The sequence below is a fragment of the Triturus cristatus genome, chromosome 10 (assembly GCF_964204655.1).
Source record: "Triturus cristatus chromosome 10, aTriCri1.1, whole genome shotgun sequence".
NCBI lineage: Eukaryota > Metazoa > Chordata > Amphibia > Caudata > Salamandridae > Triturus > Triturus cristatus.
The window spans coordinates 1,098,854,565-1,098,871,042 of record NC_140593.1 but is presented as its reverse complement, the minus strand read 5'-3'; the positions used below and the strand labels follow the sequence as shown (position 1 = coordinate 1,098,871,042).

The following is a 16,478-nucleotide window of genomic DNA, read 5'->3' as shown; positions in this document are numbered from 1 at the left end:
TCCCAGGCTGTACAGTCAATGTATTTTTCTAAACTGTAATGAAAGGTTCCAGTAAGCAAAAGACAGGGACTCAGACGAGAAACTGAAGAGGCAAAAACTTTCCACATACAGTAAAAATGATAAATTGATCAAAGACATGTGCATTACACTTGCCTGACAGACGACCAATAAAGAAATTAAACTGCATTAGATAAGGATGCACTGTGGTAGGGATTATAGCCATGGATCCATTTACTTATGCTGGTAGGGGCTGTCATTTAAAATGGCATTTCTATTGCACAACACTTCTTCATTTTAAACTTTCATTTGACCTTTATTATGAATTCACATTTGAAAACCTGAGTCAATCATCCTCACTGAAGACCGAACATTGGAAGTACACAAATAAGCAAAAAGCATGTAAAGACAATTTCTATAGAAATTCTTCGTTATGATAGCAGACTCTTAACATGCACCAAGAACAGCTAGGTGCACTTTAGGCTGGCTGGTAGGGTGCAATCCAAAGCCTCTGTCCTTTTTCTACTAGGTCTACTAGCTTTGAATCACAAACACAGAACCTGAAAGTGGAAGAGGGCTGTCATGCTCACCCAAACTGCGAATTTCAATACTTACAAATATCATTCCAGTCTTTGATTGACTCGGGGAGTTTTAGAACTCCGAAAATGTACCAAACACCTGCAGAGGGCTTGAACTCCCACCACATAATGCATTTGACTAAAGAAGTGCAAGAAAGTGTTTATTCTCCGAGTCTGCCCTGAAAATCTATTGCAATCTATTTACTTTGGAGACTACAAGAGGAAGTTGCCAGAGAACTGTTCACTTACTAGCTTGAACCAACTGACATACTTCTCATTTGCTTGCCATTGAAGAAATCTATAGCCACGAGACAAAACACTATTCAGATGTACAGTGAGCAGAAATAAGGGGTTACTATGGCAAAACTGTTAAATGGAGCATAGTTATTTTCAAAGGAAGTGTTCCTATTAACTACTCATTGTACTCAATGCTTCCAAGATATACTCTATGCACTCGGGTTTTTCTTCTGATCAAAATATCTATTTTGAGTAGGTCTTTCTAGGCCTAGCAGCTCTGTATACTAATGCCAATGCTTCTTTTGCTTTTTTTTTATCCCACAGGAACAAACAATACAGATGCGTATAATTTTAGTTCCACTGATACTGTATTGTACTGGACTCTTAAAAGTACTCTTGCTTTTCTGTGCCTCTCCCATCCCTTATGTTTGTCTCCACTTAAGAGAAAGAGCTAAGTCTTTATTGCATCATTGTGAATTACATACTATTATAGTTATTGAACTAAAAAAAATACAATATTCATGCATAATCCTGAACTCTGTTGCCAAACTTAAAGTTCTAAAGAACTTCGACCACATCACCCACTCTGACAGAACTAAAATAGCCCTCCCTAGAGGCTTGAAAAATCTTAAGAGGCCTGCTTTTTTACCTTGATGGCCGTAACAACTAGTGCACGCCTTTATGCCTGGGGAAAGAAAGCCTCCATGCCTTAAGGCCAATGAAAGATATTAAGCCATGATATCGCCAGACTAGAAAGCAAGAGGTGCAAAAGGCGAATAACCAAATGAAAGGCCTCCTGAACGATCTGAACCAAGATGCAAAACAGCATCCTACCACAGGTTAGACTTCTGTTTTCTCTCCTCCACTTCTGAAAAGGCTAGACTAGCTGATTCAACGGCCAGCAAAAACGACTATGTTCAACAAATAAACCTCACTTTCCAGAACGTGCCCCAAAATTGACTGATCGGCATAAGCATAGCTATTTTATTAACGTTGTACTATGCAAAATATACCAACTTGCATTTCAATATTATCTGGCTGCCTAACTGCTAGTTACCAAATTGATTCACATAAACTAAGAACATAGTGGGATAATTCAGGTAAACCATGACCAGGAAAAACGTAGTTATGATAAAATTATGTCAAATGAACTTTGAGCTTCCCATGGTGACAGATGACATTTCCACTTCAAAACATTTTGTAAAAATGAAACAATGCTAAAGAACTACAGAAGAAGGGGTATGTTTCACACTGAGTTTTAAGATGCATATTTGCCTGGCGAAATGGTAGGTCAGGATTACAAGACACCAGGAAAAGACTGTTGTGAAGAAATGATGCACCTGCTTCATTACTAACTAGCAGAACAAGATGAAATAACATCGATTGAATACTTGAAACCCATTCTTAAAATACAAAGTTTTAAGCTATCATTCTATCCCCTTATAGTGCTGATGATTTCTGTTCTAAACGTTCATATATATCAGCATTCGAAGGGCCTATTGAACGAAGTGACTATTTAATGAGCAATTTATTTAATAAGGTTCAACATTTTATAGTAAGATATTTAACGATTAAGCAATGCAGTGTTAAACCTAAGTGTATATCCGAGAATGTCAATAATAATATGAGACATCGATTTTCCTAACACTGAATTTAATAATATCTATGTGTTTTTTTGGGGGGGGGAGGGTGCCTTTTTCACCCATCAGTATATTTTTGAAAAGTGGTGTCATATTCTCTTAATGCACCATAAATGCACTTTCCATTGCTCTGCTTCCTTTTCGAAGACTCTCTCCTGTAATGCATTATGGGTACCTTGAACCACTGCATCACCTTCTCCCTAAATATAAAAGAAATCACCTCCAAGGGCCAACATAGGAAAGCCAAACACTTGACCTGCAACACCCATAACTTTAACTCACTCTATATCTACTGCCAGCTGTGAAACCGTGCTCCCACCTCCCACCATGACAGAAGCCCAAGCCCTCACTGATCATTACTTCAACTCTATGTCAATCATCATGTATACCTGAGCCCTAAATATAAAAAAAAAATCCCATCCAAACGATCCAAATCCCTGGTTCAATAGTGATCTTAAAGAAGAGCGGAGTCTCCTTCAGCTTGCTGAAAGAGTATGGAGACACACCCCCTCCATAGCTAACCTCATACTTTTGCGTCAATGACGACACGCCTATAATAGGCACATTGGGAACGCCAAAGCAGTGTTCTTTCAAACTCAACTTGACACTGCTACGAATAGACCTAAGAAACTGTTTGAAATCATCAGAAATCAAGCCACCTGTAAAAGCGATCCTGCTTCCTCAAACAACAAAGGACCCCGTTAGAGTGAAACGTTTGCCTCCTTTTTCGTAGAGAAAACGTCTTTAATCACCAACGACATCCAGGTCGCCCTCAGTCTTCTACCGCCCCAACCCCTCCGTCTCCTCCCCACAAAAGACCAAGAAGATCGCCTATATAACCACCTCCTCTCGCCCAAAAGTGATACCTAGTGGTCGAGCTTCATAACCCTTAATGAGATTGGCCCTCTTAATCTTCGCCCTAATTGAAATACTCTAACATGGCCCCTTCCCATGCTTCTACAAGATCAGAGCGGGTGGAAGGTCCTTCTCCTACATCACTGCAAAGACCTGGAACGACCTCCCCCTCCACGTCCGGCAAAGCCCTACACTGCTCCAGTTCAGGAAAGACCTCAAGACCTGGCTCTTCAGATGACTCCCCAACGAAGCTGCCTCCCCACCCCCCAGCGCCTTGAGACCCTAACAGGTGAGTAGTGCGCTTTACAAACCCCCGATTGATTGATCCCCTCCCGTCGAAATTCCTAAATGAGTCCATTCACCTCCTACTCCCACTGTGGACTAAGATAATCAATGCCTTTCTCTCCCAGGGCTACCTACCTGAGTGCCTCAAAATTGGACAAGTTAGCCCTATCCTAAAAAACCTAACTCCGACCAGTCTGATCCGAATAACTACCATCCCATCTCCAACATTCCTACTCTGGCCAAACTCCTAAAAAATGAGGGCACTTACAGCTCCTCAATCACACTGAACTATTCCAACTCCTCGACCAGTGTCTATCTGGCTTCCGATCGGGTCACAGGACTGTAACAGCCAAGGTTTATATTGCCGATAATGCCTACGCTCACTTGCAACAAATCTTGCCTCTTGATCCTATTCGATCTGTCAGCAGCCTTTGACACCATCAACCATGCTACCCTGCTCAACATTCTAGAACAGAGGATGAGTCGCGCCGGCACCGTGCTAAACTGGTTCTCCTCCTTTCTACACAACAGGTTGCAGCGCTTCTTAATTAATCACACCTTATCCAAGCAGGCCTCACTATTGCTGGGCGTCCCCCAGGGCTCTATCCTCTCCCCAACACTGTTTAATCTCTACACAGAGCCCCTGACCAATATCCTCAAGTGCTCCCGCATCTCCTACCATATATGTGCTGACAATACCCAACTCTTCTTGAGAATAACCTCTGCTAAGGACATCCACACCCTTAACGACATACTAACAATAACACAACAATGGCTGACTCGAAACGTCGCAAACTCAATGCTCTCAAAACTGATTTTCTACAGATCACTCCACCCACTCCCACCTCTAACGTCAAGGAATGCTTGCCACTTATCTGTGCCTTAAACTGCACTCCTCACATCCTCGACTCCGCCAGATCCCTATGTATCACCCTAGACAAAGACCTCTCCATGCATAAACACATCAGTGACATCACCAGAGGAGGCAACCATCAGATGAATATCCTTAGGAACTAAAACCTTTCCTGCCCACTGGCTGACCTCATAACTATGACTCGGGCCCTTGTGCTACCAATACTGGACTCTGGTAGCGCTACCCGTGTAGGCCTTCCAAAAACCTCACTTGCTCCTCTTAAGGCCACTCTTAATTCAGCATCCAGGCTCATCGCGGAATCTAACAAAAGTGATCATATCACCCCTGACCTAGGTGCGCTAAATTGCTTGCCACTTGAGGCCAGGATACATTTCAAAATCGATTGCATGACTCAAAGCGTTGCACCACAACACTCCTTCCTAACTGGCCCAGAAACTGACTCTTTCGGGTGGGAACAGATCCTTAAGGAGTAGGAGCTCCTTACTGCTCATGCCTCAAAGATTCAAGAAAAAGAAAACCTATCACTGTTCCTTTTCTGGAATGGCCCCTACTATCTGGAACACTCTTCCCACCGAGGTTAACCCATCCACATCCCTCTTCAAAAAAGAAGTTAAAAAAATCCTATCCAACAAATTCCTCTCTCACTGAAGACTTAACCACACCCCCACTCCATTTGACCCCGCCCTCCCCTTGTCAGCTGCCTTCTGTGACTCCGTAACCTGCCCATATCCTGGACCTATGTTTCACTACACTCCCCTCGGTTTTCTTCACATCACTACCTCGGGGATAACTGTGCCTCTAGTCCCCTCACCTTGCATCCTCCTGCCTCAACTACCTTAGCACTTTTATATACACTGCTGAGCTTACTCCTCCTTGTTTTACTGTTAATTGGTACGGCTATTTACACTTTGCATGTAACTTGAGTAACGCTGCTATTATGCTTATTATATCCCCACTGTCCCTGGTGTATTATATACTTTTATTTTCTCTCTCTGTACCCAGTGCTACTGATATCGTGCACACTTTGACTACACCAAGTTGACTAGTGCTAAGATGCCATGTGCCTTCTCTACCTCGGGCTAATCCTTGCATCTACTCTGCCTTCCCTGGAAACTCCCTTTCGTTCTACCTCAGGACTTTATACTCTTGTATCAGACTGTCTTTTGGACTCTCCCTTCACAACAATTGTTGATGTGTATTTTTAATGGCATTGTATGTAACCCCCAGCACGTGTTCTATTTTGCTCCATTTCCCGTTGTACAACGTCTGTATTCTTACCATTTCCTATTTATTTTCATGTACCCTTTTTTGTGTACCTCATGTTATTATTGTTGTGCTTATTTTTACCATTACTTTATCTCTAACCACCTGCTACGCACCTGTTATTATTGTTGTGCCTACTCTGTAAAGCGCTCCGATACCTTTGGGTCAAGTCTGCGCTATATAAAACTGACAAATAAATATCAAATAGCATCGTTTGGCATGGAAAGCACATATCGGCACTTCTCTTGACAACAGTTTACTAATATTTGGCCAGGAAAACAATAAGTATGTGCAACAGTCTATCGACTTTACTGGTGTTCGAGATTTTCTACTATGCATTTTGTAGCATTACTGTACAGTACAAGTATGTTTCAGGTGCCAACATCTAGCAATTTCAGAGCTTCAAGGAGCCCCTTTTGATCTATAGTGAGCAACAATCCTCAACTTAGCTGCCCCAGTGACATTCCATCCTAACCATGCCTGTTCAGAGATTGGAGTGCTAAGGGGAAAGCCTTGATAAAAGCCAATTTCAATGAACTGACTTCGTGCCCATGGTAAAACCGGGCCTGCACGTCTACAGCTGCAACAGAGCACAGCCTAAATCACTTTGACTATCCAAAAACTTATTGGCGTTATTTAACACAGTTTTAATCAATGAACAAGAATCAAAATGTATTTTGCTGCTTTTGCGGCCTATTGCTTTAAAGTACCAAATAAACTTAAAAGATGGCATTTTTCTTACACATACATTATTTTAGTTGCATGCTTTATCACTAAGAACTATCTTTAGATGATATGGCAATTTAGAATCTCACTTCCAGGAGATCTTTTTTTTAATGAGGCAGTTGAAAAAAGTTGCAGTCTTTTCCTAAAGCAATTTTTCCTTTCTTTGCAAAGGTGGTTTCCGCTCCCTCACCATTTGAACATTCAAGGAGTGAGTGATCAGCTGTGTTGAACTCGTTCACCCTGAAAATTGCTGCGTAAAAATAAAAAAAAATAAACACTGTTGTATGCGTAGCCCCATCACAACATTGATTATGTGATTCAATTCTTTCAAGTATGACTGGCAACCCTCCATGAGAGCACTTTAAAACCATGAAAACAAGCTGAAAAGTGCTACAAGTATGATGCACAAGGACTAATAATGGTTCAGTGCCTCTACCATCTCAATATTACGTAGTTAACATGGATAAACATAATTACTGTTTGAGGAAGGACCCCCTTTATGAACCCTCCTTAGAAAGACATTAACACTATTTCTTTCCAGGCAGGGATACGGCCCCCACCTAGGGAAAGGGGAACAACCGGGATCAATGCAGGACTAGGTTTAATTTGCTAATTTCCCATCTCATAATTTTGGTATGTATATCCCTGAAGAAAATATCTATTTTTTGTTCCCCTACCCATGCCCACAAAAAGACAGTTTGTGAAGTCCTCTTTGTTCAGCGCTGTCGCACAGGCAAATGGCTATAGTTCAAAAATAGTATGTGAAAGTACTATACGCTTCAGACAGGATGCATAGCGCTTTCTTTATTGAAACAGGATATGGGTATTTTGCACCTCTCATAAACCCTTTCCAACTGTGTATGAGAGAGACTGGGAAATAAAATTATTGAAATTAACTTGTGGATGCGTTTTAAGAACCAGTTCCATTACCTAAGATGTGGATAACTGAGAACTTGAAAAAAACAAAAACCTTGGTATAGCGGGATAATGAGCATGAACTCTACTTATACATATTGAAATCCACTATTGACTGCACAGCAGCATACTGCGATAAGTCTAATTTGGATGATTTATGCTTCAAAAAGGCATGAGTAGAGAGCATAGCTAATAAAAACCAAATAGCGTGTAAAAAGAATTATGCTGCCTGCAAATACAGTCAAAAACAATCCAGAAAAGAAACCAGATCAGAAAAAGAGATTTAGCCTGTGGATTCATCCATAAAGGTTCCCGGCTCTTCAGGCTGCAGATTATCAACTGCACCTCACGATGCATTCAGATGGGAACAGAGATTCTTTACTTCACTTCCCAAAAGAAAATTGCAGGTTGTAAGGCGTATCTCAATTTTGTAACGTTAATAATGGTTGACGTAGCTCTCACTTTGTGTATTGTCTACTTCAGAGCACTCAATCTCCCTCTATGAAGCCAGAATCAATCAAATACAACCGAAGAGAACTAAAAGATTTAGGCGAAAAGAACTAAAAGGTTTAAGCAAACATCCAGTTATTGACACAGTTCCCACACAAAGTGTCAGAGGTTGAAGCCTCGCATGAAAGAGACTCCAGGAACTCTGAAGATGGAAAGAGGAATGTCAGAGTCAGCTATCAAGCCACCAAGGTTCTTTTATCTTAAAATCTAGGAACATTCTGCACAGTCTGGCAATACCCGGAAGTCTAATTTTGTGATCTGGTTTGGTGACATCGTGCTCGTCAGTGGTATTAATGCATTAGATTTAAAAAAATCATGGTTTCCACCTGCAGTTACATGGAACTGTTAAATTAGAATATGTGACGTTACAACGCGGTCGTTACACCGCGGTACGGTACATCGCAGTTATTACAATGCAAGTCATTACAACAACTTGCGCTGGACTTAGGAATAGTATGATTTACTATTCCAACTCCAGCCTACGTAACAGTAAGGAAGGTGTTGGAATAGTAAATCATACTATTCCTTAGTGTATAGCGCCATCCAGCGCAAGTCGTTGTAACGACTTGCGTTGTAATGACCGTGATGTAAACGTACCGCGGTGTAACGACCTCGTTGTAAAGGTCGTTTGGCGTTAAATTAGTCCTAAATACAATGCGTTTGTTTTCTCTCTGGACTTGAAACAAATGCTGACCTTACAGTTTTTCACCAAATTATATGCAAACTTTGTTGTGACCCTAGCAAAGAACCAATTTAAGACAATTTCATTCCATCTAATAAAAATGGGCTCTTGATATTTTGCTCAGAGATATATATCCCCTCAGTTCCTAGCTGAAAGCCTACCAATGTGATCTGTGTGGAACCCTTAGTTGGCAACTGCAATGATGCTCCATACCTGGATGGCACGTGCATCCTGGCTGATAAATGTTCAATCAAAAATCTTTCTCTCCATTCCCTCCACCTTGGCTACAAATTGTCTATAAATCTCTTAAAATAGAAAGCAGTCAAAACGTGGGCCAACCTGGAGCCATATACAAATCTAGATGGTTTTCTAGACCTATAGCCTTACTTCCATTTGTGGGGAAAGTCATTATAATGATGCATTTACATAAACAGATTGCATAAAAGTCCCTTGTTGACACCTAAGAGTCTAGGTTTAAAACAGTATGTTGTATTGAAACCGCTAATATACATATTCATTGATGATCTCCTTGGTGGACAGGTCGACTACTTGAAACAGAATCTCCATCCACCGGCTGAGGCCCAAACGTTTTGGGAATAGATGTCTACATGTTCACGACTCCCCATATGGAGTTCCTTTTCTCCATTGCTTCAGGAGAAGAATAACTTTGGGAAACTTTGCAAAGCCTTGAAAATCCACCTGTTCCAACAGGCTTAATGGTAGTTTACCAAATTAACTACCGCACAATAATAAAGGAGTTGACCTAACCAAATGCTGCTGCGAAAACTGCTCCTCTCTGGACCACATCGGCTTTCCTTCCAGTGCTCTAAAGACAACCACCAGTCTGATAGAAAACCAATAAATAATAACAATGAATCTGCATTTGCAGTCACTGGAAGCTCTGGTGCGCAGTGCTGCAGCGAGCGTTAATCCACCATAATTGTGAAGGCTCTCAAGTTTACCACCTCAATGGTGTTGCGGTACTAACGCAACACATGTATGGACTTTAATGCATCACTGCAAGAGCTGCATTACCAGCAGTGGGGGGAAAAAAGAACTACCCAAAAAGCTAAATAAGCCAGAAAGTTGAATATTTCTGATTTTCATTAAATTCTAGCCTAACCCTGAAACTCACCATTCAAACAGATGCAAAGACATGTGCCATTTAACTGCACCGGCAAATGAAAAATTAAACATCTTAATATTGAAATATTTCAAGAAATTGTTTAAGCTCAAGGCTCATTCAGCGATGACTATCCCAACGTCCTACTAGTGATTGTTTTTAGAGAGTTCTTCTCGCTTTTCGGCAGGTCAACAGACAACAGAATAGCTTAAAGTGTATCCAACTGGGCCAACATCTTCGAAACCGCTTGTCTCACACTGAAACTAGGCATCAAGTACACAAACGACTGCATCTTGGGCTCCCACTTTATTTGGCATGAAAATAAAACCTTTAGCACCAAAAGTGCATCTAGTCAGCTAATGCTCTTTTCAAGCACATGCTTAAAAAGTATAAGTCTAAAAAGCCCAACCACGTCTCTTCAAGCTGAAGACACAACTAGTATGACCACCTCGCTCCAAGCCTTTATGGACACTGTCAAGCCCTGAACGTTTCTACTACAAATGATTTTTAGGTGTATTCATATGATGTGTTCAATTGTCACAAAACAAGAATACAACACTATGCATTTCGTTCTCACACAAATGCCCAGATCTGAAAAGTGTCCGTAATGACCTGAAGAGTGGTGGTCATCCTAGGCACAACTCATTTCTATCAATGCTACAAATGTAGTCCATTGTAAATTCTAGATATAAGAATCAAGACAAATTTAAATGTATTAAGTTATTCTAATGTTTTAAGTTTTCGTTGCTGCTCTGTCCATATGGAACTAGAGCAAACAAGCTAGTCATGATAAACTAATCTGGGTTACGGGAGTTCTTTGCCGGTCCACAATAACTCAGAATATGTTGAACAATGAAGAAAATTACACAAATTTGTATTTTGCATGTACTGAGAATATATTGAGCAGAGCCATGTAGTGCTGTCCAAAAGTAGGCATTAGTTTTCTAAAATTGGGAAAAATAAAAGTCAATATAAATCCTGATTTTTGATCAGCAAGTAGCACAACAAAACTCCCAGCGGCACTTGGTTTGTGAGCAATCCTTGTGAACAACTGGGGAACACAACTATATACTGATCATGTTCTAACACCTTGTCAGATATCTTGCCCTTCCTAGCTCTAGACAATATAGAAAGCCCAGATTATGCTACTTAATCACTTCTTTTCCGACTGAACCATATTTATCTATGATCTCAATGTCTCAAGTTCCCCTTCCTCATTTCTCATTCATAAGGTCTTGTTTTAGCTGTTTTAGAAGCCTCTTGCAGTTGAGCGCCTCACACACCAGTATATCTCTCAAACCTCTCTATAAACTCCATACATCTTTCTGGTTTACATACTCATTTATCACTCTGGCATGCAAAGCCCTGGGGCATTATCAAATCCTCTCTAATTTTCTATTAACTCCACGCCCATGCTTTCCGATCTGTGGCAGCCTCCGGCTTATATTAATTCCGCTTATTTTACTTCCACGGCCAACTCCACCCCTTTGGTTGTTGCACCAACCAGCGATGCCTTGCAATACGCAGTCTCCAACACTTATCTAGTCTAACTTCCTATGAAAGCCTTCTACTATCAAAGCAATGTTTAACCCCCTCAGGCATTCGTATTGACGATTCCACTATGCACATCAACAGGAACTTCAACCAGCCAACTTTTTTCTGGCACCTGACCACCCATTACATCATGTCTTACGTGAGAACCCTTGGTCCAAGAGCTAGAGACTGGCAATTCTCCTCTACTCATTTCAACAATATTATTCAACAATATTATTCCTTTTGGAAAGTATGCTGGGATCTCTCTCTGGCGTATTGCATTGTGTCGGTTTTATACACCAAGTAACACATTCAGGCCTTAGTCACTTACATCATTAATTTATTTTTCGAGTTTTGTATGGTGCGAACTTGACCCAAAGGTATCAGAGCGCGATACGGAGAGTGCACTGCAGGATTTACAAGGGCTACATATGTAGTATGAAATAGACAATAACAATAAAGATATAAAATAGACAGTGGTATATATGAATGATATAGTTCGGAGGTAGTTATGGTAGGGTGTTTCAGAAGTAGGCTGTATAGAGGAATATTTTACAGAGTTTGCACGGCAGCATTTACAAGAGCTACATATGCAATATCAAATAAACAATAACAATATACGACAGAAATATCCAATAGACCGTGGGATAATGTGGACGATATAGGTCGGAGGGAGATATAGTAGGGATGTTTCGGAAGTAGGAGGAATAGCGGTCCTGTTAAAATCACCTAGTACATATGTGGAACATAGCATACGAAGGCTCCTATCACACGCACACACAAAGCACTTTGCAGATTACACAGAATATTTAGTGTTGATTGATAGGCTTGTTATCTGAATATCTTTCACAAGATTATTGGGAAAAAACAATAGTTAAGTCATATTGATAATAAAGAGCACTATTTGGGGGTTTACTTTTAACTTTTGTATTCATCCCTGCCTTACCTTTTTATGGGTTAGCATATTGAACCGGAGTTTGGCGCTTTTTAAAGCCTTCAATTCAAAACTACAATCTGTATTCGAATTTACAACTACATTTAATTAGGAAGATGTGCTCTGTTTCTCTTACGTGACCTAAACATAACGCTCACTTGGATCAAGCCAACTCCAGGAGTTAGCTTAAAAGACATTTAAAAACTCCTGTACAGCCAGGCATATTAAAACTGACTGAAAGTATATTTTACACAAAATGTTAACAAAGAAGTGAAATATTTGTCAGATATTGTATGGGCAAATATCAAAACTTATCACAGCATGATAACTATCTAATCTTTACCTAATACTATGCAAGAAAAGCTGTGAAGTTTTCCTTTTGCTTAAAATGGCCTTGTTCCACGACCACGACAAAACACAGTGCAGCTTATATAGGACTGGGTGATATCAAATCTCACTGGCATTAAAGTATCCTATTAGTTGTGATTAAGTCTTATGAAAGCTGCATCTCATTTCCCTCTTGATACAATACAATACATAATCTGGCTTTGATACAATTCTGACCCAATAAAGCGTCAATGACCACATGGTGCTGAAGTACAATAAATTAACGTTCTTAGAACTAAAGAATGACCGGTGGGCCGGTGTATCCCAATTGTTTAGTTGGGATGTTGAGGCTTAAATAACTCTTGCCTCCTAACAAGAAACACCTTTTTGTGACTGATTAATATTGGTAGGCGCATCTAGCTCTGCCCATTCACCTAACCTATTTGACCCTCCGACTTCATGCAGCTTCTAGTGTTAGTTAACCTTATTTCATATTTTTGCGCGACACTGTCTTTCTTCTGCCAACCAGAAGGAAGCGTAACCCAGTCCCTAAGGATTACTGAAATGTACCGTTTGTATACAAGAAATACACATCAAAATTACAAAAAGGTGTGCACTTTACCGAAGACAAATAGACAGCTGCTCTTTTTAGGGTGGTGGGCCCTTCAATATTCTTAGACAACGTATGAGATGATGTTCAAAAGCTCAAGGGATCGTGGCCTTTTTCTCTCCTACAGAGCACTAAACTATGCCACCCTCTGAACAAGAAGTGCATTGCACAGCTACCTAGAAAGCGTCAATTGCCTCCTTTACTGAGAGGTGGATTCAAAAGGCACACCTCTTTACACACACTGACCAGGTTCAGCTAAAAATGCTACAAAGGCAGAGAATGATCCTGGTCTGCCTCGCGTGGCGCTAATAAGTAACTCCATGCCATTGATATCCATTTCAGAAATACTTAGGGTCGTTAAAGGGATCTGGGGACTGATGTGGCACGAGAGACCCCCTTGGAGTTCAAGGAGACCTGGGCAGCTCTATGTACACGATATGATATGGCATACCTATGGAAGGCAAGGGCCGGTAGGGCGTACAGTGTGTAAACTAGGTGTGTGCAAGACATGCATTGCAGACACAAGCTGCCTCGGCTCTGCTGCGGTTTCACAACGCTTAGAACTCAGACACCCAACCATTCATAAACAGGCGGCGCTGGAGGCTCCCTGCGCCGGGGGAGGCCCCTCCACGGTGCCACCCAGGGCCAGGGGCGGACAGGGGGGAGGGAGGGAGGGAGGAAGGAAAGAAGCCGAATTTACCTACGGAATCAATCTCCAGGAGGCGCTGCAGGTCACTGATGCTGTTGATTTCGCTGTGAGCCAGCCTCTCGATCAGCTCCTGTGGGATCTCGGCTTCCTTTATACAAACACAGATAGATAATAAAAGAAAGTGCTCAGTCACAGCCCAGACATGCCCTTCCTGCCCACACGAGGCTAATCCCTTCGCTGAGGCACTGGCTGCAGATTCCCAGAGTGCACAATATTATCAGTTATGGGGCGCAAGCAAACCTGGCCGGCCTAATCTGTGCGGGCATCTAGGTGTGTAAATCAAAGCCTGCTGGGCCTCACGAGGGGCGTTATTGGGCAGATCATGAGGCTGAAAGCGCTGCACACGCACGCACGCACACACACACACACACACACACACACACGGGTAACTGTAGCTCGCAGCCATGTCCACGCGCTAATCTTTAGGCTGGCTTCAATTTCCCTTCATGTGACCGCAGGAGAAGTTTGGCCTTCCAAGGCACTTCATAGCCCATTAAAAATGCACACATATATTACACAGCCATCGCATATAAAAGGGCTCAGGCCTCTTTAGTTAAAGGCACCCTGGGCGCCTAAGCCTGCCCCTCCTCCCCTCACGGGCAGTCTGGCCTGGGGGAGATTACAGAGCCCGTCTAGAACTAACGTGCCCATAAAATTCCTCAGATGTGGTTTCAGGAATGAAATCATCGCTTGCTTCTAAAGCCTCAGAAATGCGCGATTAATGCATCCCAGGTTACTGACTATACCAACCTGCAACGAGCGCCCTCGCCCCCCTTAAACCGTCCCCACACACACAAGTACCGCTGGTGTTACTATGCCAGCGAGGCCTATGCAAATCTCCTGAGAACGCTTTTTCTTTGGACGCTGTTCTGTCTGCAGTAATCAAAGTGAAAACAGCATAACGCCCTTCTCCTTCTGGGCTTCACGTGTGCATTTCCTTGTCAAACACGGATGTTAAAAAAAAACACTCTTCCACAATTCACTGTATCCCAGAAGCGACATTATCCCACATTAATTGATCTGATGAAGGAAACAGACGCTACATTGCACTATTAAAGGCTTCCTGTGTAACAATATATATATATATATATATATATATATATATAGCTCCCAGTTTAACAGAAAACCTGCAAATGCACTTTGCTATTTTCAACAATCAAGTTTCGGAAAAATTACAATACGTAACTTTTTAGGGGGCGTAAAAACAGAGCACGCAGCCAGACTGCAATTCCAGGTCTGAAATCCCACAAGCAACAAACGCCGTAAACGCAATTGGAAAGTGCGCTTCTAATACAGAGTGCAGGCTTTGTGGGGGCAGCAGGCAGTTTCCATTGCAGCAAAGCTTCCAGGGCTGCTGCAGCATGACCGTGCGGGAATCCAGCCTGACACCTACCTGGGGGAAAGCAAAGGGCAGGTGGCACACGCAGATCAGCAAAATCCAAGCCCAGGTCCTCATCGCGTTGGGCTGCACTTTTTGCTGCAGGGGAAGGCAGGCTCTGGGCGGGGGAGCTGGCGGCAGGCTCCGGGGGCTGGGGAATGCAGTACCATCCCTCGGGGAGAGGCGCTGGGGTCGGGTTGCAGCGAGTGGCCCGCTCGGAGGAGTCTGCTGGCCGGCTTCCCTCCTCGCAGGCTCGCCCGCTCCTGCTCCCCTGGCTGCTCTCGGCTTCAGGAGCGCACCCGTCGGGGCTTCAGCATATTTTGTTTAGATCAGACCAGGCTGAAACCCAAGGAGCCGAGCTAGAAGGCGGCCGGAACGCCCATCACCTGTCTAGGGGGCTGGGCGCCCCTCCAAAAGCATGCGGTAAAAACTCGAGGCAGTGGGCTGCAGCGAGAAGTTTTCCCCACAAAAAATGCAGGTCGAATCCCTTTTCGTTGAATTGCTGGCGAGGGCAAGAATGGCAAAAAGGCGCCGGTGGAGGCGGCTCCGCTCCTGGAGTGCCCCTGGGCGTGAAATCCTGGGCCGGGCGCCGGGTCCCCCCGCTGGAGGCTGCAGGTAAACTCCTGGGCTGGGAGCAGGTCCTCGCTCGCGGAGCCCAATGGCCTGTTGTATGCAGAGTGAAATAATAATCCCGAGCAGAAGATTATAGCCTTGCCACCCTCCCCTCGCGCCTCCCTCCCTTCCGATCCTGGGCTGAGCAACAAACCACAAGCAGCGAAGTCCTGGAGTGGGCTGAGATTTTCTGCTGCAGTCAAGCAGTCCGCGACCCTGCCCAGCGCTGCTCAGGAGCCTGGCATGGCAAGGTAGGCACGGGTGGAGTGGGAGCCGCTGCCGGGCAGCTAGACAGGCACGGGGGGTTAAAGCTAGGCAGTGCGTGGCAGCAAAAGGTATACCCGGGGTACAGCGGCGGGCCAGGACAGTCTGTGTCCCTGCACATCGAGGCAGTCGAGGGGTAAAGACACTGGGTGCCACTGCAAGCGAGGGGGTTGAGAAGGAGCTCGAGGCACAGTGCGCAACGTAAAGAGGAAGATGGGATAGGCTGTGCCCATGCACAAGGTGTTAGAGTCAGAGTGCCCCCTAGAGAACACGGCAGGCACGGAGTGGAGGCAGCTAGTCCGACTGTGCCCGTGCAAAGCTATGCAGGCACCCGGCAAGGAGGGGACAGGTCTACACAGTGCTTGTGCCAGAACAAGCAAGGCACAGGGCAAATAGGTGGGTACTGCAGGGGTGGACCACCGGCAG

General features: G+C 43.4%; 1 protein-coding gene across 2 annotated transcripts in view; it reads right to left on the bottom strand.

Annotated features, from left to right (window-relative positions):
* Window positions 1-15,853, bottom strand: part of PDGFA (platelet derived growth factor subunit A) — an 82,195-nt gene extending 66,342 nt beyond the window's left edge. Inside the window, exons 1-2 of one of the 2 annotated variants that reach the window (XM_085629324.1) lie at window positions 15,192-15,853; window positions 13,790-13,886 (exon numbers count right to left, since the gene is read on the bottom strand). In XM_085629324.1, coding sequence (XP_085485450.1) covers window positions 13,790-13,886; window positions 15,192-15,254 — 160 coding nt within the window. In that variant the 5' untranslated portion in view covers window positions 15,255-15,853. The remainder of the gene's footprint in view (window positions 1-13,789; window positions 13,887-15,191) is intronic. The other variant, XM_085629325.1, reaches the window with a different exon arrangement.
* Window positions 15,854-16,478: the final 625 nt, after the last annotated feature.